At 54.7% G+C, this 22844-nt stretch overlaps 1 protein-coding gene and 1 pseudogene across 1 annotated transcript; both read right to left on the reverse strand.

Annotated features, from left to right (window-relative positions):
* Nucleotides 1-1055: 1055 nt before the first annotated feature.
* LOC143169212 (olfactory receptor 10G4-like) lies at nucleotides 1056-2313 on the reverse strand. Its single transcript, XM_076356493.1, is given in 4 exon segments — nucleotides 1056-1207; nucleotides 1210-1530; nucleotides 1533-1930; nucleotides 2171-2313. Coding segments are annotated over 4 exon segments (1014 nt in total).
* Nucleotides 2314-4103: 1790 nt separating this feature from the next.
* LOC143169591 (feather keratin Cos1-1/Cos1-3/Cos2-1 pseudogene) lies at nucleotides 4104-4409 on the reverse strand (annotated as a pseudogene).
* Between the last annotated feature and the right edge of the window lie 18435 nt (nucleotides 4410-22844).

Genomic DNA, 22844 nt, shown 5'->3' on the forward strand with positions numbered 1-22844 from the left:
AGGCTGCAAACACTGAGGCTGGGACACCAGAAATGAGAGTGCCTGATCCCACACCACATCCAGCGTGGGCTCCTCCCTCCATGGGTGCACAGGTCCTGCCAGGAGCCTGCTCCAGCGTGGGCTTCCCACGGGTCACATCCTCCTTCGGGCATTCACCTGCTCCGGTGTAGGGTCCTCCATGGGCTGCAGGGTGGATATCTGCTCCACCATTAACCTCCATGGGCTGCAGGGGGACATCCTGCCTCACCATGGTCTTCCCCACAGGCTGCAGGGGAATCTCTGCTCCAGTGCCTGGAGCACTTCCTCCCCCTCCTTCTTCACTGGCCTTGGTGTCTGCAGAGTTGTTTCTCTCACATATTCTCACTCCTCTCTCCGGCTGCAATTGCTGCTGTGCAGGGTTGTTTTCTTCCCCTCCTTCTTAAATATGTTATCACAGAGGCGCTACCACCGTTGCTGATTGGCTTGGCCTTAGCCAGCTTCGGGTCTGTCTTGCTAGAAGCTTCTAGCAGCTCTGCACCCCCTGCAGCCCCCCCGCTACCAAAACCTTGCCATGCAAACCTGATACACTGACTGATCCCAGTAAGAAAGGCACCCAGCCTCTTCAAAGCATTCCTTAAAATGCCATTTATTAGCACTAGAAAGAAAGAGGATAGTATAGGTGATCTTACATCCCTTCAGATGCTGGGAACCCTGAGCTGCTCACCATCAGCTGCTCTCACAGAATGAGAAAATCACAGGACGTTTGAGGTTGGAAGGGACCTCTGGAGGTCATCTGGTCCAACCCCCCCTGCTCAAGCAGGGCCACCTAGAGCCAGTTGCCCACAACCATGTCTAGGTGGTTTTTGAATATCTCTAAGGAGGGAGAATCAGCAGACTCCCTGGGATACCTATGCCAGTGCTCAGTCACTCCCACAGCACAGTAAGAAAGTGTTGCCCCCTTGCCAGGGCACAAGTCACTGTACTGATCCCATCCATGGAAGGGTTACCCCATCTTGGTCAGTCGAGCTTTAAAGCATTTTCTTCAAAGGAAACAGCTCTAGTCATCGTTTCCACTGTCAAACACTACAACCCTGCCAGTTGTTTACTGGATGTGAACAAATACCAGCAGCTTTCACATCCTTGTTTCTTAGGATGTAAACCAAGGGGTTCAGCAGGGGAGTAAGAACGGTGTAAAGAACAGCCACCACTCTGTCTAGTGACCCTTTCAAGGTCACTTCCCATGTAGGTGAAAGACACACAGACCATGGAAACAGGCCATGGCAGTGAAATGGGAAGCACAGGTTGAGAAAGCTCGTTGCCTGCCTTCTGCACAGCAGATCTGCAGGATGGTTCTCGCTCTGCACCTGTAAGAAGTGAGGATGGAGAGGAAGCAGCCAAGGGTCACATCCCCAATACTGAAGACGATCACAGCCTTGTTGGCAGATGTGCCAGCACAAGCCATGGCCAGGAGGGCTGGCAGATCACCAAAGAAGTGGCGGATGTGCCCACAGTAAGCCAAATGGGAGGTGATTATTGCATGTGGAGCAGGAGCAGGGAACTGGCCAGCCAAGTCCCCGCCACCAGCCAGACGCACACAGCCCGATGCATGATGGCCCCATAGCACAGAGGGTTGCAGAGAGCCAAGCAGTGGCCATAGGACATGACAGCGTAGAGGAAGCATTGGTCCCTGCCCAGCAGCTGGGAGGAGTACGGCTGGGCCACGCAGCTGTGGAAGGAGATGGGTATGCCCAGTGGCTTGAGGAAGCCCTCCAGCATCTTTGGAAGGAAGACACTGCAGAAGCAGAGATCCAGGAAAGAGAGCTCGCCCAGGAAAACATGCACGGGTGCCCACAGCCTGGAGTCAGCTGTCAAAATTAGCCGGATGAGGAGGTTGCCCAGGAGGGTGAAGGTATAGATGGTGAAAAACACAAGAAGGGAAGCACGCTCATCTCTGGTACATGGGGGAGGCCCATGAGGATGAACTCTGACACGGCACTCTGATTGTTTATCTCCATCCAACCAACACTTCTGTCCCTACAGAAGGAGATATTGTTGCTCCTTCTCCGTGGTAAATCACGCCAGGCCAAACTGTGAATGATGCATGATGCCTGGTGTCTCTTCTCAGCCTTAAGAGACAGACATGTACCGAGTCCAAGCAGGAAAAATACAAATGTTGGATAGTGGTTCCTACCCCAGATTTTGAGAAGGGCCCAGCACCTTGTAGCCCACAGTTTTATTGCTCGTGTGGACTGGAGTGGGGTTGGCGTTCCCAGCAAAGATGTCCGTCTGCAGAATATTACTATTTTTGTCCCCAGAGATCTCTGCAACAACCATAGCATTTCTGTTGTTAAATTCTGTACAAGTTTCAGAAAACACTGTGCATCCGACTGAGCCAGTAGGTGGTTTAAATCACCATTAAAAAAACCCAAACCTCTGGCAACAATGCCCTTAGTCTGAAGTGTAAAGCCTGCACGGATTCTGTGCCCTTTTCCTGCCTTTCCAGGATCTCCTCAGTTGGGCAGCCAAACCAGGGGTCATGCCAAGAGCCAGTAGCAGCGCTCTGGCAGTGCTTTGGCCAAAGAGCTTACTCGTCTGTCAGAAGAAATGCCATCCCTCCCTCTTCAACAAGGATAATTGCAGATGGTATCATCATTGCGAAGGATGAGAGGTACCTTCCGCTTATTACAAGGCTTAGTGTGGTAGCATAGGAAGTCCACATGAGATGATGATGATGCTTATTAGTAGCATGACTAAGGAAAAGATATTTCAGACATGGAAGTGAAAGGCCTTTATAAATCTTTTGGCCTTCAGTCATTCTGAGATATGCTTCATTAGACATGATCCCTCTTGGTGCAGGACATTTCTGTGGGGATTTCTGGTCTTCCACTTGTACACTTTTGTCAAGTCATCTGGATTTTCATGCAGGAAATAGGATATGAGACTGTAGCGGCTGCCAAGTGACATTTCCACCGATCAGAAGGGATCAGATCTACATGTAAAAAGTCCTCTCTCCTGAGAATGGCAGCCAATTCCTGAGCACAAATTCTCTGGGGGGACGAATGAAGCAGTCAAGAGCTCTGCAGCTGTCTTGGGAAGTGAATGCAGTACCCTCGTCCCTGCTGATCTTCACGTTCTCCTGCATGCTCTGTATCAGAGCAATTTGAACTCTCTCAGAAATACACCGTTTCACTGCCCCCATTTCTATGCTGACTGCCCTCAGCTCCCACATGCTTAGCTCCAATTTCCAGCCCCAACACATTCAGCAGCATGGGCGACTTATCCCTGCCAAGGCCTGCTGGCCATGGCCCCTAGATTGGGTGGTGGAGGGAAGAAGAAGGTGGAGTAGCGGCTATGGGCCATCCCAAGGGCTGTTCCCTGCTTTACCATGCCTGCCATTCTGCAAAGCAAATCATCTCCCGGAGCCCCACACCCTGCCACCCCAGCACAGCTCTGGCCATTGCAAGAGCAACGCCCTTCCTCAAGAGCTCATGGGGCTGCTGACCCCTCAGGGCTTCCTGCCTTTCTGGGCATTTGTGGGCAGACACACAGCAAGGCAAGGCCTGATGGTCACTGGCAGCAGAGCAGCCAGGGATGTCTTCCTCAGCTCCAAGGGATGGTGCCCAAAAGAGGAGCCACAGCAGGGTGTGAAAACCTCCCATTCCTCTGTGAATGGAGAGGGGTCTCCTTGTGCCCTCACCCCCTTCCACCCCTCAGCAACACCCTTCTCCTTTGGCAGCTTGGGGAGTGCCCACAGAGGGAAGGACCACATGGAGGCCAGGCTTGAATGCAGCAGAACTTTAATGAGTCAAAAGAGGGAAACAAAATCACACCAAGTGGAGGACAGCAGTGCAGGGAGCCCTGGGGGCAGCCGAGAGTCTGCGCTCCTTGGATGTGGAGAAGTTCCTGCATGATGTCTGTCTGCCTGCCCCATAGAGGGAGACGGGCCCCACCAGGCTGGCCTTGGTGGGAGCTTGCTGCCAAGGGGAACCAAAGCAAACAAAGAAAAGGGAGAGAAAGGCAAGGTCGGTCAGCTATGCTGAAAACAAAACCCAGAAGATCGATCCTCTGCCCAGCACCGTGTTCTGAGTTCCTCAAGGTGTCTCCCTGGGGCTTGCCCAGCGTCTTTAGCAGGGGAGGCACCTTCTGCCACAGGAGCGGCTGGAAATGCCAGAGAGGTCACAGCACCCAGAGGTGATGGGCACTCCATCACAGCTGAGGATGCTGCCAACAGCAGCGGAGGTGGAGGAGCCCACAACGGTGTTCTGCGGGAAGGAGCTGAGGATGGGGCCGGGCAGGGTCACCACCACGGGAGAGGGCTGGATGATGACGGTGGAGTTCTGGCACTGCCTGACACAGGGCTCATTGCAGCTGTTGGCCAGTGGGGTGGGGCCGCAGGGCTGGCATGGCAGGCACTGGTTGTAGCAGGACATGTCTCTGGGCTGGAGGTGCACCTGGGAGAAAGGACAGGGAGGAAGCACAGTACAAGGGTGCTTGAGGAGCAGCCTGGTTACACTCTCACAAAGGAGACAAGGCCACTACTGAGTGGGGAGCTGGAAGGTGTGCCAGGAGCCACACAGTCTTCATTGCCCTACAAAGAGTAGCCTGGCACAGGGAGGCTCTCTCTGAATTCATAAACCAAAAGCCACCTCAGCCACATCCCAGCCTCTCTCTAAGCAGACCTTCTCACTGCTTCCCTCTCTCATGACAGGAAAATTCAATTCCCAGCACAGGCCAGAGCCAATATCAGCTGAGATGTCCATCGAGAAAAGATCTCGCTTTGGAAAAGAAGGAGAAGGGGCTTCAGACTCACCTGGCTCCCAAGGAGAAGGAGGCAAGAGAAGTGGATGGGAGAGCAGGGACTTGGGCTGGCTTTTATGCCTGCCCTTCAGTGCCGCAGGACCAGAGGCACCCTTTGCAGAGGTAACAATTTTCTGACAAGCTCATCTTGAATGCAAACCATCACAGCTAATGATATGGGCTGTGCTTTGATTCCCTGCACTGTTGCCTTTTCATGTCCAGGTTTGTGCCATGACCATTCCCCAGTGAAGGCTTCTTGAGCACTGGGATGAAAGGCCCTGGGATTTCTTGGGCAGGAATGCAGCAGTGCGGGCAGAAGACTCAGCTCAAGGGCTGGACGGGTCCAAGCAGGCAAGTGACATCAGCCTGGGTCACTCTGGTGGGGCTGTTTGCAGTGTCATTCTCAGGAAGAAGCGCCAGCAATCTTCAGCTGGACACCATGGGCTCTCGTGCATGAGGACATGCCACGTCCTTCTCTTTCCCTCCCTCCTCAGCTCACTCTGATTCCTGGTCACCTGTTGTTGCCTCCCCAGGTATATGCGTTGTGCTGCTACGTTTTGACTCCATCCTGCCTAACACTGCCCAGTCCCCAGGGATCTTCAGCACAGTCCATGGGCTGTTGTGTTCCAATGTCTGTTCCTGTCTTGTGTGTACTTGTAAGCAGCCAGGTTTGTGTGAATGCACGTGGGAGCACAAATTTGTGCATAATTCCATGCGGGTGTGCATGAGCCTCTGTGTGTGTGTGTGTCCTTGTGTGTCACTCATCACGAGGGAATGTGCTGCTCATGGCAGAGAGAGACACTCTCCACTGCTCTCTCCATGAGCACGACAGGGCAGCAGGTTCCCAGGGTCAGAAGGAGCCTGAGCGCAGCCCAACGGTGATGGCACCAGCCTGCTAGAGATCTGTCCAGGGAAGGGGCACTGCAATGCAGCCCCTGTCTCCTGAGCCCTCCTTTTCCTTTCCAAAGCTCACACTCCGCTGCTGCCCATTTCAGGCCCCAGCAAGGATGGTTTCACTCCAGCTTGGATCCTCGGTTGAATTCAGTGTAACAACATTGGGAGTGCCTCAGCATGGCTGGCAGTCCCCCCTGCCTGCCTCTCCAGGCCAGGACACAGCTGCTCTCCCCAGTGCTAGAGAGTTCAAAAGGATGGGGATGGCTTTATGGGCAGGGAGAAAGGCTGAGGAATCCTGCTGACCATGTGCTGGCCATCCCTGAGTGGAGGGATGGGGAGGAAAGGGGAGGGGAGGAAAGGGGAGGGAAGGGAAGGGAAGGGGAGGGGAGGGGAGGGGTGTATCTAGAGTTTAGCAAGACCTTTGACAGCCTCTCTCATACTTCCTTTATGACCAAATCAGTGACAAATGCGTTCAGTGATAAGGTGGGTGGAAAACTGGCTGGACTACCAGGCTCAGAGAGTTCTGACCTTGGTCCAAAGCCCAGATGGCTGACACGTATTAGTGGGGTCTAGTAGTAGGGATCAGCAGTAGGACCAATACTGTTTGACATTTTCATGAACGCCATTAGTACTGGGCAGTGGGGAACTCCCAGCAAGTCTCTGGATAACACCCAGCGAGGGGAATGTGCCGGAACTGTCGGACACGGCTCCTGTTCAGAGGACCTGGACAGGCTGGAAAAATGGGCTGACTGGAACCTCCTGAAGGCCAAAAAGAGTAAGGGCAAGGTTTTGCATCTGATGGAGGAACCAGCCCATGCAGTCACGCAGGCTGGGGGCTGGCTGCCTGGGAAACAGATCCACAGGAAAGCATGTGTGGTTTTAGGAGACACCCAGCTGAACATGAGACAGCAGTGTGCCCTTGCAGCAAAGGTGGTCAACTGCATCCTGAGCTGTGTTAGTCAAAGTCTTGCCAGCAGGTCCAGGAAAGTGACCCTGCCCCTCTGGCCCTTGTGAGACCACACCTGGAGTACTGCGTCCAGGTTGGGTCTCCCTGCTCCAGGAAGAGTATCAACATACTGAAGGGAGTCCAACAAAGGCCACCAAGTCGACTAGGGGGCTGACAAACATGGCGTGCGAGGAGAGTGTGAGAGAACTGGGCCTGCCCATCTTGGAGAAGAGAAGGCTCAGGGGAGACCTTCTTGCTTTCCACAGCTGCTTTTTCAGAGGTGACAGAGAAGATGGACCTAGTCTCTGGAAGTGCCCAGGAGACAGAACACGAGGAGTTCTGATTAAGCAATAAGCTAGAAGACATAGTGAGAAAAGGAACGTGTTTCCCAGGGAGGTTGTGCAATCTCCATCCTGGAAGGTGTTCAAGGATGGACTGTATGTGACTTTGAGCAACCTGGTCTAATGGGGTCTGTTCCGAGCAGAGGGGTGATCTAGATGACCTCTGGAGGTCCCTTCTCACCTACATTCTGACTCTGTGATTCCCCCTTGCCCCTGCCCTCCCTGACCCCTGCATGCCCACGGGCATACGTGCCCTCACTCGCCCTCTGCCACAACACAACTCTTAGCCATTGTGCTGGGACTGCGGAGGGGCAGCTGAAGGGAGGCTCTCAGCCTCCTCGCTGCCATCCGCAGGGAATCAGTGGCGGCTGTTTCCAGCCCCTGAGCTGGGAGACAGCCATGGGAAGCTGGTCCATCTCCTGGGTCAGGGCCCTGCAGCTGTCCCCGGCTGCAGCGGGCACTGTGCACGCTTGTTCTTGCTGGGGAGCCCTGGCTGGAGGAGGGGAAGAGTCCACTTCCCAGGACAGCAGCTTGTGGCCCTGGAGAGCCACCGAGCACTCTTAGCCCGGGCGAGACCCCGGGCGGCGCCGGCGCAGGGCTCAGCCCTGGGGCGGAGCTGGCGGTGGCGGAGAGGAGAGGAGAGGAGAGGAGGCGGGGGAGAGGAGGCGGCGGTGCCGGAGCAGAGAGCCGGGGCTGGCGGGGGGCAGCGAGGCGCGGGCGGCGGAGCGGCGGCATGCGGCGGTGCCGGGGCGCAGGGCTGGCGGGGCTGGCCGCGGTGCTCCTGGGTGCGCGGGGCTGGCGGCGGGGGCCGGGGCTGGGCCTGGGGTGGCCCCCGCAGCTCCCTCCAGCCTGCCGTCCCCTCTGGCTTCTTCACGGACCTCTGCCCCCGAACCATCCTCCCGTCCAGCCCTCCCTCTGCTGCCATCCCACGTTCCCCCAGAAAACTCATCGCTCTAGCCTTTCTCCAGGCTTCCCTGTTTCCTTCCTTTCCTCTGTGTCTTGCCGTATAACTCATGCCGTCATCCCTTCCCCCTTGCTACTTTATTTCTGTCTTTCCTTTATCCCCCTTTTTTTCTTCAACACCTCCACCCTTCCAGCTATGCTTCACGCATTCACCTCGCCACCACCTATTAATGGACACTTCCATTAGTGCACGTGTTGACATCCTCTGGAAACTCTTCTCCTCATCATCTCTCTTTGTTCCTGACTGCTTCTGCGGGATTTGGTCTGGGAAACAGCAGGCAGGGCTGGGCACAAAGCAGGGTTTGACTGGTTTTTCTTCTTTTTCTCCTTTTTCTCCTCGGCAGTGGCTGCGGGCAGAGCCCAGGTGCAGCAGGAGCCGTCGGCAGAGACCACCGAGGGCACCGGCATCAGCATCAACTGCTCACACCCCAACATACAGATCACCGACTACATCCACTGGTACCGTCAGCTCCCGGGCCGAGGCCCCGCATTCATCGTGAGCGGTCACAAAGGCACCAAAGATCTGCAGGACCCTCCGGGGCGGCTGTCGGTGGCGGCAGACCGCCGGTCCAGCGCCCTGCGGCTCGCCCGGCCCCGGCGCGGGGACGCGGCGGTGTATTACTGCGCCCTGGGAGACACGGGGAGAGGAGCCGGGGCTGCGGCCGGGCACGAACCGCCGCGGGCGGGGCCGGGCGCGTGTGTCGGGGGCGGGGGGACAGCCCCGGCCGGGCCCGCCAGGGGGCGCTGCCGCTCGGCCCGCCGGGGCCGCCTCGCCCCGCCCGGCCCCGCCCGGCCCCGGGGCGGTTCCCCCGCCCCACCGGCACCGGCACCGCCTTCAGCATCGACCCTGGCACCGGCACCGGCATCGGTACTGGCACCGGCACCGGGCCCGCCGAGGCCCCGCAGCCCCGGGAGGTCCCCCCGACATGGCTCCGGAGCCGCCCACCGGGCAGAAACCTTCTCCCGCCCCTCCCCCCCCGGTCACCCCGCACTCCCACCGGGAGGCAGACTGAAATCCCCCGCCACAGTGGCGGTGTCCGGCCGTGCCCGGGAAGGAGCGGTTGCAGCACCGGGAGGCGGGCAGCAGAGAAACTCCTGCCCACGGGAAGCCCTCGCTCCTGCCGCAGGGACCGGCCACTGCTGCCATGGAACAGACGGGGCCTCTTCTCGGGCTTTTGCCTTTCCCCACTAGGATAGCCAAGGGAAGCCTGAGCAGGTGCTTTCCTCTGCTCTGTAAACACAGGGACTCCAGTGCTAAGTTGTGAATGCAAGACTGTCCTTAGAAAAGAACATCCAGATGGGGTTTCACATTTTGTTACTTTCTAAAAGCTCAGATACACGATCAAAAACTGCATGCTACAGGCTTTCAAGGAGCTTTCAAAACATTCCTGCTAGCATTAGAAAGTCATCGCATGGAGTCAGGAGTTCAAGCTCCACAGCAACAGGAGAAGTGGATGTCGAGGTCATGGGCACCTTCAAGCGCTCCCCACAGTGCCTCAGCATTGAGACCATGAGCTTGTTTTACAGGATTCAGAGCCTTTGGAGTTGAGGCCCAGGAGAGAGGGTAAAAGCGTGGACCGGACACACTGACGGCGGCCTCAAGGGATGCCAGGTTCCTACTTGATGAGTGAGTCAGAAACAGATTTGCGGAGTTGCCCTGAGGGGCTGGAGGTCTGGGTGAGTGAGAGCTGGAAGGAGGCCTCTGGGAAGAGGCTGCGGGCTCCAGCCAGTCCCCGGGGAACTCTGTGTGGCTCGAGTAGCTGACACAGTGGTTCAAAGCCCATGGTCAGAGGCTTCAGAGGCACAGAGTGAAGGATCAGCCCTGCTCCCTGTCCCAGCTGGACTTCATAACTGTGTTTCCAGGGAACTACTGGCAGGTGGAGAAACCAGGCAGAGCAACAGGTATGGCCAGGCTAGCACACAGATCAGCCCCATGTTCACATGGGATCAGCACCTTTCGTCCCTGCCTCCATCTGTCTTCCTATGCTTGGCTCCATGCCTTGATCCTTCCCTTTTCCTGTCTCTGCTGCTTCTCCTAAGCATCCCATGTCTTGCACCATCCTAAAAAGCTTTTTCCACTGCATCCCACAATGAGTTCTGATCCCCCTGTAGGCAGAAACACCCCTGAGTTTGTAAGGTGATCCTCTCTCTCACCCTTGTGGGAGGTGTCATCTCCAGAGAAGGAGTCGATTGTGATACCTAAAGGGATGGGGAGAAGATGTCGGTAAACAAAAGGATTGTGCGCCCTCCTGCCAGGGAGAAGTGGTGTGTCTGACGCTCTGTGTGAGGGTGTTGGCAGCAGGTGCTGTTCCCAGAGTCATTTGAGAAGGGAGAGAAACGCCCTGTCAGGAGAGGGGGTCAGACTCCTGCTTTTGGCTCTGGCTGTTCCTGGTTCTACCTCCTTTCAGATGCTACCCAGGGACAACGAGCACATCAGGGGCTGCAAAGGGGCCTGTCTCCAACCCTGAGAGAGGTGAGTGCAGGCCCCTGTCTCTGGCTGGGCACTGGATGGCAGAAGTAGATCACCATGGACACTCCTCCCTTGCTGGGGGCTGGTTGGGCTGGTTGTGATCTCCAGGAGGAGCAAAAAGCAGGAGGACAGCCTGCAGCCTCCTATTGCCTGACAGCAGGTGGCTTGAGCTCTTCCTTCAGGCTCCTACAGGAACCTTCAGGTGCCCCAGGCCCCTTTGGCAATGAGACCTGGAGCTGAGAGGCAGCGCTTCTACACCAGGGTATGTCTGCCTGAGAGGATGCTCCAGCACCTTCTGACTTGGAGGGCTATCAGAAGTCCCGCTGTGGCCTGACTGCCCTAGGACAAGCCTCCCAGTGCTGAACAACCTCCCCTTGGCCCTTGCAAACCTGGCACGCGGTAAGGGTTTACAGTTTGGCATCTTTCCTTGGGCTGAGCACTTTAAACAACTTTAATTAGTCTCCCTACAGAGCCTCCTCGTGGCAGAGGTGTGGAGTCCCAAGCCCGCCTGACTCAGAAGACTCTTCATTCCGTCCCATCAGGTATTTACACACATTGACAAGATCCCCAAAGAGCCTTCTCTTCCCCAGGCTGAAGACTGCCCGCCTCTCAGCCGATCCTCATAGGAAAGATGCTCCAGTCCCTGCACCATTTTGCTGGGCTCATTCTGACATCTTTCTTGTACTGGGGAGCCCAGAACTGGAGCCAGCACTCCAGACATGGCCACACCAGCGCTGAGTAGAGAGGAAGGATCAGGTCCCTTGTTCTGATCTGGCAATGCTCTTCCTACTGCAGCCCAGGATGCTGTTGGTTTTCCTTTGCACGAGGGCACATTGCCACAGCAGACTCAGGAACACCCCTGAGCCACTGAAACTGAGTGGGACACAGCAGTGAGTATTCAGGAGAAGCGTCCCAGCTGCTTGTCCAGCTCTGACTCTTCCCTCAGCATCCACCAATGACCACTGCTGGGAAAGGGGGCTCTTGGGAAGAGACATGACTGCTCCTGTGGCTTTACCTCCTAGCCAAAGAAGCCCAAGGAGGGAAAATGTCCTCCTAGCCCTGCATCTGGGGATCAGCAAAAGCCTCAACTTGTGAGCAAGACCCATCAGCCAGGCACAGGACAAGATTCTCTGTTCCACCCCTTCAGCTATCCCCCTACTCTTCACTTCTCCCCTCCAGCTCTGCAACTCACCAGTGCTGGGCTGGGGGGAGTCCCTGAGTCCCTGTGGGTTCTCTGCCCGGCAGAAAACTGCTGGTGGCTGCATTTGTGGGATGTGCATTTCTGGGATCTAGTTTGTCCCTCTGTGCACACGTCTCTTGTTATGCTAAGTCTGTTTTGGAAAGCAAAGAGCTGGCCCTGGAGAGGGGAAGCTGTGGTGTAAGCTGAAAAAGCAGCCATGGTGGCAGGCCAACATGTTCTAATTCATGGAGTGATGTGAGCTCAGTAGGCCATGACATCAGGTATTTGCCGTGAGGCCTTCAGAGGTCACAAAGAAAGCTCAGGCTTTGTGAAAGAGTGGGACATGGGCCAGAGATAAAGGGAAGGAGGCAGAGAGAGTGAGGCACCTGGAGAAAAGTGTCTCTGTGAGGTGCTGGAAGGTGGATGAGAAGCCCCGTTCCCACCTGGATGGGTAAGAAAGCTGTGGTTTGGATCCCAGCTGGAGGTGGAATTCAGGTCTGTTCTTATGCTGTGCTTTACACAAAGACCTGTGAGAGAGGTTTCAGGGTCTTGCAGGAAACGCAGGACATCTGGGCGGGCAAACAATGAGTAAGTTGGAATATGGGGGCACAAACTATCGCATTCCACACATTTTAAGTGACCTGAGTGCTTTGCCACACCCACCTTACATCTGAAACTTACTGCTCATTTGGCCAATCTTTCCCCTTTCCTTCATGTTTGTAACTTCTCAGGTGTCCTGAAAAGTGCCTGCCATGGCTTAGTGTTTTTGCAGGTGTTGCCGGGAGACACTGCAAAGACCGAGCTCAACATGGGGTTTGCCCCCAGAGGCTAGTCTCAAAAGACCCCATTTTCTCTGGGGACAGGAGCCTTTCAGTGTCTTGAGGAACTCACACACCTGAGGAACTTGAGCAGAGGCCACTGTCAGGGCATGTGGAAGGTGAGAGCTGCTGCTTCACTAAGGCTGTCAGATCAAGTCCCTTTTCCTTTCAAAGGGGAGAAGAAGTAAAAGGGAAAGTGATAAGCCAAGCACACAATGACAGCAATCTGTAAGGAAGTGATAAGGGAGACAAGGAGGTAGAGCAGAGCTCTGCAGCCTCTAATGGATGGGCCATTAGGAAACTGCAGGCGAAGCTTTGAAGTGGGTCAGGAAGAGGACCTGGTGACAAATGGCAGGGAAAAGGCTGATGTACTCCATGCCTCTTTCTCCTCAGTTTCTACTGGCATGGCTTCTCCTCAGGCCTACCACACCCCTGAGCCTCCCCACACACTCTCTGGGAAGGAAGCAGCACCCACAGTAGAAGAAGAAAGAACTAAGGAGCTCTTACTACCATGTGGACATACACAAGTTCATGGGACCACTTGGGATGCATCCAAGGGTGTTTAAGGAGCTGGCTGGACAGTCTCTACTCAGTCCCTGGAAAGAAGATGCAGCAAATACTCTCAGAAGCCTTTTCTAAACTCATGAAAGGCAAGAAGGGGGTTGGGAGCAGCTGACATGGGTCTACTGAGGGCGAATCATGCCTCACCAGCCTCCTTGCTTTCCATGAGGAGGTGACTGGCACTGTGGGGAAGGGGAGGGGCACTGGCTGTGGTGTACCTTGACTGTAGCAAGACCTTTGACATACCCTCATGGGTGCGCACATACGGACACCTATACGCACACAGAGGTATGCACACTCACAGCCATGCACACACACCGATATGGGTGCACACACAATCCTACACACATGGGCACAACCACACACATGAGCTTGCACGTACCCAAAGAGTAACTCGTACGTGTGCCCTTCTAAAGAGGTGTGTGCACACACGTTTCCAAAGGAGCCCGTGTGCAGACACAGGCAGAGCCACCCCTGTCCTGGTTTCAGCTGGGATAGAGTTAATTTTCTTCCGAGTAGCTGGCATAGTGCTGTTGTCCTGGTTTCAGCAGGGATAGAGTTGGCTGATGGCCAGGGCATCGCTGCTCTTTCTGTGCTGCTGTACTGGACAGGCTGGAACTCCAGTGTGAACTCGAGTTGAAGGGACTGTGACCTGTGGATGAGTCCATGTGGGAGCAGGACACCCCAAAGCGTCTGTGGCCGTGGATAAGCCCATGCCAGAGCAGGTACATCTCGAAGCGTCTGTGGCCGCAGTTACGTTTGTGCTACAGCAGGTTTACTTCTGAAGGGACTTTGGCTGCGGTAAGGCCATGCTGGAGCAGGTATATCTCTGAAGACATTGTGGCCCATGGAGAAGGCCATGCTGGAACAGGTGCATCTCAAAGTGACTGTGGATAAGTCTATGCTGCAGCAGGTGTACCCCTGGAGAGACTGTGGCTCATAGATAAGGCTCCACTTGGAGCAGGTACAACCCTAAGGGACTGCAGTCTGTGGATAAGTCCAAGCGGGAGCAGGGGCAAGGGGAGGAGTTCATTGCAATGTTAAACCCTGTGGTTTGATCCGAAGGGGCCAGAGGTGGAGATTGTAATGGAAATACCTTTAAATTGTTGTAACCCATGATTTGAGTTGCGTGTTATAGGAATTACTGTAGCAGGAACCACCCGAACCAGTGGAGGACAAACCTTACAAGAAGCAGTGCAAGTGCAGCAGTGACCCAACCTGAGCTGGCTTTGGTGCCCAGTAACTCCACGCAACACACCACCTCTCCTGTCCTGAGTGACCACCATAACAGATGGAGCCCAAAGTCACGGACTAAACGAACTCAGTAGATATTTCGTGGACATTTCTGGACATTTTACAGACATTCCACAAGGGTGGTCCATAGACTAAGGGAATGATATCTGTGTGTTATATCAAAGGATGGAAAGCGGGGCGGGTGGTTAATGAGGTTGTACTGGAAAATATGGGACTTGAGCATGACGTAGCTGGTATAGAATAAGGGGTGGATACTGTCCTGGTTTCGGCAGGGGTAGAGTTAATTTCCTTCCTAGTAGCTGGTACAGTGCTGTGTTTTGGATTTAGGGTGAGAACAATGTTGATAACTCACCAATGTTTTAGTTGTTGCTAGGTAGTGCTTACACTAGTCAAGGACTTTTCAGCTTCCCACGCTCTACGGACCGAGAAGGCTGGAGGTGCACAAGAAGCTGGGAGGGGGCACAGCCAGGACAGCTGACCCCAACTGGCCAAAGGGATGTTCCATACCATGTGACGTCATGCTCAGCATATAAAGCTGGGGGAAGAAGAAGGAAGGGGGGGGACGTTTGGAGTGATGGTGTTTGTCTTCCCAAGTCACCATTACGCGTGATGGAGGCCTGCTTTCCTGGAGATGGCTGAACACCTGCCTGCCCATGGGAAGTAGTGAATGAATTCCTTGTTTTGCTTTGCTTGCGTGCGTGGCTTTTGCTTCACCTATTAAACTGTCTTTGTCTCAACCCACGAGTTTCTCACTTTTACCCTTTTGGTTCTCTCCCCCATCCCACCGGGGGGGAGGAGTGAGTGAGCAGCTGTGTGGTGCTCAGTTGCTGGCTGAGGTTAAACCATGACAGTGAGGAGCACCTTGGTTACCCTGTCACAAAAAGGACTGTCGTCCACCACACAGCCACTCGCTGTGACCAGTTTATATACTGGGCATGACGTCACATGGTGTGGAATATCCCTTTGGTCAGTTGGGGTCAGCTGTCCTGGCTGTGCCCCCTCCCAGCTTCTTGTGCACCTCCAGCCTTCTCGGTCGGTAGAGCATGGGGAGCTGAAAAGTCCTTGACTAGTGTAAGGACTACCTAGCAACAGCTAAAACATTGGTGAGTTATCAACATTGTTCTCACCCTAAATCCAAAACACAGCACTGTACCAGCTACTAGGAAGGAAATTAACTCTATCCCTGCCGAAACCAGGACAATGCTGAAGGAGCTTGGTGCCTGGGGGAAGGCACTCAACGTGTGTTCTGTGGTTGGGCTGGTGCCTGCTCTGTGCCATTCAGGGACAGCTCACGGATCCTGCTGAGTGCAGAATCAAATCCCACTGTCACTGCCATGTCTCCACAGAGCTGGGGGTATCTCCTCTCGCACAGCACCCTTCCGGACAAGAGTTGGGTTGTGGCACTTGCGAGGACCTTAGAGGCCTTTGGGCTGAAGAAAGATGCTCCGTGCTTGGGGAAAAAAGGCCCCAAAAAGCATTTGTGTGCATTTGGGCACCAGTCACTGTCCTGGGCCTGCCTCACCCAAGGGGGTGCTGGGTTCACAGGGACAGGGCACACCAATGTGTGGCCTGCTGTAGCTGGTACCAATACTAACTTGTGAACAGCTCAGCCCATGTTGGCAACAGGTGGGCCATGCCAGGTGCTGTGCTCACGGGTGAGAGGGCTGCAGGGGGAAGCTGTCTCTGCTGACCCTGCCCAGGCGTGCTGGCCATGGCCCCGAGATTGGCTGATGGAGGAGAGGGGCAGCTGGAGTAGGGACTGTGGGCCATCCCCAAGGCTATTTACCCATTCCCAGTTCCAGCCATCCTTTGGCAATGTCTTCTGCTGAGCCCCCTTGCCCAGCAGAGCCCAACTCAAAGCAAGAGGAGTGCTCTTCCCTAAGAGCCTGTGGGACTGCTGACCTCCTCGGGGCCTCCCACAGGCCCACAGTTCCTCTCTGGAGGACAGCAGTTGTCAGGATTCCTGTTCACATGACGTGCTCCAGGGCCAAGGGGGTATTTCTGAGCAGAGTCACAGCAAGGCAAGGACTGATGGCCATTGGCTGTGGAGTAACTAGGGTGTCTTCCTCAGCTTCAAGAGGCAGTGCCTGAAAGAGGACTCGCTGCAGTGTGTCCCACCCTCCAACGCCTCTAGGAGTGATGAAGGGTCCCCCTGTGCCCCCACCTACTTCCCCTCCAAAGCAATGGCTTTCTCCCTCGGCAGTCAGTGTGCAGATGGAAAGACCACCAAAGGGACACAGGCAGGATTGCAGCAATTTTTTAATGAGCCTAAAGAGGGAAATGAGGTCACTCCAAGTGGAGGCCCCCAGTGCAGGGAGGAGCAGGAGCAGCCAAGAATCTGTTCCCCTTTTCCTGGGGCAGAGTTCCCACAGGGCATCTGTCGACCTGCCCAGCAAAGGGAGACAGGCTAGCAGGTCACTCCAGGCTGGTTTCTGGGGTCCTCACAGCAGGCTTTGAGGGGAGCCCAAGACAGCAAACAAAAGAGAGAAAAAGGGTGAGTGGAAGACAGGAAAGATAGACATTGGCTGTGTTTTCAGAGAGCCCAGGCTGGCCTCTTCCAGGGCAAGCCAGAGATGACCAGCTAGTCTGAAAACAACGGCATGAAGTTTGATCCTCTGTCCAGCAGCATGTTCTGAGTTCCTAGGTGTCCTTATCCGAGGCCATTGCCAGCATCTTTAGCAGGGGGGGCATCTGCTGCGACAGTAGCGGCTGGTAATGCAGGAGAGGTCACAGCACCCAGAGGTGATGGGCACTCCGTCACAGCTGAGGATGCTGCCAACAGCAGCGGAGGTGGAGGAGCCCACAACGGTGTTCTGTGGGAAGGAGCTGAGGATGGGGCCGGGCAGGGTCACCACCACAGCAGGTGGCTCAATGACGACGGTGGAGTTCTGGCACTGCCTGACACAGGGCTCATTGCAGCTGTTGGCCAGTGGGGTCGGGCAGCAAGGCTGGCAGGGCCGGCATGGCTGGCACTGGTCATTGCAGGACATGTCTTGGGTCCGGAGGGGCACCTGGGAGAGAGGGCAGGCAGGAAGCAAAACATGGGGATGAGTGAGGAGCAGCCTGTCACCACACCATGAGGGAACCAAAGAACATGCAGGGCTGGGAGGTGGAGGCTGTGCAGAGATGTAGGAGGGCTTCTTGGCCTCATCCTGACAGGGCCCAAAAAGAGCCACCAGCTCCTATGCAGCTACTGCCTAGCCCCTGAGTCCAGTAGCCACCTCACTACAGTCCCAGCTTCCCTCCATGTCTAACCTGCTCCCCACCTCCCCCTCCCGTGACAAGGAGCCCCAAGATCTGGCAGAGAAAAATCTGGTGTCAGCTGAGAGCTCCATTGAGGTGAGACCTCCTTTTAGAGAAAGTGGAGGAGGAGAAGGGGCTTCAGACTCACCTGACTCCCAAGGAGAAGGAGGCAAGAGAAGTGGATGAGAGAGCAAGGAGCTGGGCTGGCTTTTATCATGGACCTTTACCGCCCCAGGCTGCCAGAGGCATCCCTTGTAGAGGTGATTATTGTCTGACAAGCTCATCCTGAATGCAAAACATCCCAGCTAATGCTATGGCCTGCGTTTTGGCTTCCTGAATTGCTGTCTTTTCGTTTCCTGCTTTATGCCGGGCACATTCCCCAGTGAAGGCATCTTTTGCGTGACAGGATGAGAGGCCCAAGCATTTCCGGTGCAAAACACGTCAGCATGGGCAGAGGACTCATCTCACATGCTGGAGGAGTCCAGTAAAGGACACTCAAGGTAGACTAAACAGCTGGCTTAGACAACACACATGCGCACAAACACGCACACATCTAGACCTCCAGTCATCTAGAGTTAATTGAGAAGGCTCAAGACACCCAAAGAGAGGCTGTCTACGCTGCCCAGGGCCACCGCACAGGTCTTGGACTTGACAGAGTCATCTTCTGCAAGTCCTGTGTCCAAGGGTTCAGCGTGGCTGAGGGAAGACTGATCTGCGCTCGGTGAGAGCGGGAGATGCAGCTGATGAGAGTAACGTGCCCAGCTTGAGCCCATTCACCCACACAGAAGTCCCTGCCCTGCTCTCTGTCTGTCCCTGAGTACCGTGGACATGGATCTGGGGTTTAGCCATGGGACGGAGGTGCGTGCAGGCTCTGGTGGGACAGCCTGTGGGTTCACTTCTGACTGCATGATGAAGCAAGCCATGCACACGTGACCCGGTAGGCAGGCCCTGCCGTGAGCTTATGCTAGCTGGGGAGTTGAGAGGCCACCATTGGTCGATGGCAGGATCAGTGTCTCCAGAAAGATGGTTTGTCCCATTTACCCTGCACGTCTGCTTTGGGGTGGGCTAAGTCCCGTGTGTGAGCTGATGTCTCTTCACTGACTGTGGGAAGAGGCTGTAGAGTCTGCTAGAGCGGGTCCAGAGGAGGGCCACGAAATGATCAGAGGGTGGGAACACCTCTGCTATGAAGAAAGGCTGAGAGAGGTGGGGTTTGTTCAGCCTGGAGAGGAGAAGGCTCTGGGAACACCTTCTTGCGGCCTTTCAGGACTGCAAGGGGGCTTATAAGAAAGACAGAGAAAGACAATTTGCCAGGGCCTGTAGTGACAGGGCAAGGGGCAATGGCTTTAAACTGAAAGAAGGTAGATTTAGATTGGATTACATAAGGAAGACATTTTTTGCAATGAGGGTGGTGAGACAGTGGAACAGGTTGCCCAGAGATGTTGTGGATGCCCCATCACTGGAAGTGTTCAAGGTCAGGTTAGATGGGGCTTTGAGCAACCTGATGTAGTGAGAGATGTCCCTGCCCATGGCAGGGGGATTGAACTAGATGGCCTTTCAAGGTCCCTTCCAACCCAAACCATTCTATGATTCTATGATTCCATGTATTATGCTGGTAGCAAACATGGCTCTGTGAGGTCCTTCCCTCCAGGACAGTGAGATTGGGCTGAAAGAGCCTCTACACGAGGATGTCGTTGCAATCTGAGTTGGTCCCACAGGGCCAGAAGGACGTATCTGCTGAAGGGATCTTGATCCATTTCACTCACGTCCCCTTAATTACCTATATTTACTAAGAGTGAGATGCAAAGCATGGCACAGAAGTCAGAAGAGAATCCCTCTCCCTCGAGAGCTCATTTGGGCAGCGTGCATGGCAGCAGCGGGGCATGGCAGCACTCAGCAGCTTTGGCTTCTGTCCCCAGAGGACCCTCTTGGAACAGTGAGGGCTACTGGTCGGGAGTGGAATATGTTTGGCAAGGTGAGGCAAGAGTGTCTTTGCAAACACCTGCTACACTGGGAAGGAGGAGTTTAAAGTAGGTATGGAGGGGGAGGTCTACCATAGACTGAAGAGCAGGGATGTCAGAAGGGGTAGAAGCGGTATGCATGGGGGACAGCATGCCTGGGGAAGCTCTCACATTCCCCTGTGGCACAGGTGGTGGTGTAGTTACATGTCTGCTACAAACCTCCTGCTCAAGAAGAGAAGGCAGGTGAAGCTTTCTTCAGGCAGCTGGGGAAAGCCTCACAGTCACAGGCCCTGGTGCTCGTGGGTGACTTTTATCACCTCAGTGTCTGCTGCAGGAGGAAAATGGCTGGGCACAAGCAAACCAGGACATGTCTGGGGCATATGGAAGACAAATTTTTGATGCAGGCAATCCATGAATGGACTAAGGGAGAGGCTCTGTTGCACCTGCTTCTCACAAGTGAGGAGGAACTGTTGGATGATGTAAAGTTCAAGGGCAGCCTTGCCTGCAGTGACCATGAGACTGTGGACCTTAAGATCCTCAGAGGGCTGACCAAGACAAACAGGAGTATTACTGCCCCCGACTTCAGACGAGCACTTCTTAGTCTTGTCAGGGACCTACCTGCTCGGCAGGATACCATGGGAAATTGCCCTGGAGCGCAGAGGTTTCCAGGAGGGATGGCTAACCTTCAAGGACAGCCTCCTCAGAGCACAAGGATGGTCCTGTGCATTGTGCAGAAAGGTGAGTTAGGAAAAGCCAAAGCACAGCTGGAGTGGAAACTTGCAAGGCAGGGGGTGGAGGGAATCAGGCAAGGTATCCCTGAGCCTATTGGCAGCAAAAGGAAGGCTAAGCAGATGAGGGCTCATTGCTCGGGGAGGAAGAGGACCTGGTGACAAATGGTAGGGAAAAGCCTGATGTACTCCATGCCTCTTTCTCCTCAGTTTCTACTGGCATGGCTTCTCCTCAGGCCTACCACATCCCTGAGCCTCCCCACACACTCTCTGGGAAGGAAGCAGCACCCACAGTAGTAGAAGAAAGAACTAAGGAGCTCTTACTACCATGTGGACGTACACAAGTTCATGGGACCACTTGGGATGCATCCAAGGGTGTTTAAGGAGCTGGCTGGACAGTCTCTACTCAGTCCCTGGAAAGAAGATGCAGCAAATACTCTCAGAAGCCATTCCTAAGCTCATGAAAGGCAAGAAGGGGGTTGGGAGCAGCTGACATGGGTCTACTGAGGGCAAATCATGCCTCACCAACCTCCTTGCTTTCCATGAGGAGGTGACTGGCACTGTGGGGAAGGGGAGGGGCACTGGCTGTGGTGTACCTTGACTGTAGCAAGACCTTTGACATACCCTCATGGGTGCGCACATATGGACACCTATACGCACACAGAGGTAAGCACACTCACAGCCATGCACACACAGAGTTATGTGTCATATGTGTGCCCTTCTGAAGAGGTGTGTGCACACACGTTTCCAAAGGAGCCCATGTGCAGACACAGGCAGAGCCACCCCCCATACCAACATGTACGCACAGACATTCAAACACACATGCTTACGCGTGTGCATACTCCTAGCACGCATGTATTTGCATACAGGTATATGTGCATGCTCATTTACACATATGTACACACATGAAAGCACATATCCACACAGACCTGTACCCCCACACTTAGATAGATCCAGATGGTCACAACTGTCCATGCGCACCTCCATGAAGGCACCTGTATGTGATAAAACACATACACAGTCATGAACAGACCTGACCAAACACACTTTCAAACACCGTTTGTGCACGCTCATGCTTGCAGGTGCATTACCCCGGGCACACACAGACACACACATATGTGCGAATGCACACATGAGCACAGCCAGAGGGACATGTATGTGAGCATGAACATGCACACACACCACTGAGAACCAGGACGCCCAATGCCAGCTCTCAGCCTCTCGGGATGACTCTAGGCAAGTCCTTCAGGCCCCACAGTTAAGGCAATGAATCAGACACCATCAGCTTTAGTGAGCTCAAGCGTTTCACTGTGGTTCAGTCAGCTGTTTTCTCACCAGAAAAGAGAGAGAAACCACAGCAGAATTGAAGCTGCCATGGCCTTTCCAGACATTGAGCATCTCTGTGTCCCAAGTCTGTGGGTCAGGAATAATGTAAAAACTAGAGAAAATCCATATTGTTGCAAACACAAAGAATCCCCACATTACAATAGAAAAAAACTCCTTCAGCCTTAGGTGCTCCCAGCTGTCCTATGTGATCTCCCTAAGGGAGATATCAGGGTGTTGGACCGGCCCCTCCTTTCTAAAGGGAGTGGAGCCCCAGTGGTGTATTCACACAGCAGCAGAGCGTGGCGTGCCCGGGAGAAGCCAAACTCCTCACAGGCTGCAAACACTGAGGCTGGGACACCAGAAATGAGAGTGCCTGATCCCACACCACATCCAGCGTGGGCTCCTCCCTCCATGGGTGCACAGGTCCCGCCAGGAGCCTGCTCCAGCGTGGGCTTCCCACGGGTCACATCCTCCTTCGGGCATTCACCTGCTCCAGTGTAGGGTCCTCCATGGGCTGCAGGGTGGATATCTGCTCCACCATTAACCTCCATGGGCTGCAGGGGGACATCCTGCCTCACCATGGTCTTCCCCACAGGCTGCAGGGGAATCTCTGCTCCAGTGCCTGGAGCACTTCCTCCCCCTCCTTCTTCACTGGCCTTGGTGTCTGCAGAGTTGTTTCTCTCACATATTCTCACTCCTCTCTCCGGCTGCAATTGCTGCTGTGCAGGGTTGTTTTCTTCCCCTCCTTCTTAAATATGTTATCACAGAGGCGCTACCACCGTTGCTGATTGGCTTGGCCTTAGCCAGCTTTGGGTCTGTCTTGCTAGAAGCTTCTAGCAGCTCTGCACCCCCTGCAGCCCCCCCGCTACCAAAACCTTGCCATGCAAACCTGATACACTGACTGATCCCAGTAAGAAAGGCACCCAGCCTCTTCAAAGCATTCCTTAAAATGCCATTTATTAGCACTAGAAAGAAAGAGGATAGTATAGGTGATCTTACATCCCTTCAGATGCTGGGAACCCTGAGCTGCTCACCATCAGCTGCTCTCACAGAATGAGAAAATCACAGGACGTTTGAGGTTGGAAGGGACCTCTGGAGGTCATCTGGTCCAACCCCCCCTGCTCAAGCAGGGCCACCTAGAGCCAGTTGCCCACAACCATGTCTAGGTGGTTTTTGAATATCTCTAAGGAGGGAGAATCAGCAGACTCCCTGGGATACCTATGCCAGTGCTCAGTCACTCCCACAGCACAGTAAGAAAGTGTTGCCCCCTTGCCAGGGCACAAGTCACTGTACTGATCCCATCCATGGAAGGGTTACCCCATCTTGGTCAGTCGAGCTTTAAAGCATTTTCTTCAAAGGAAACAGCTCTAGTCATTGTTTCCACTG

The sequence above is a fragment of the Aptenodytes patagonicus genome, chromosome 20 (assembly GCF_965638725.1).
Source record: "Aptenodytes patagonicus chromosome 20, bAptPat1.pri.cur, whole genome shotgun sequence".
Lineage (NCBI taxonomy): Eukaryota > Metazoa > Chordata > Aves > Sphenisciformes > Spheniscidae > Aptenodytes > Aptenodytes patagonicus.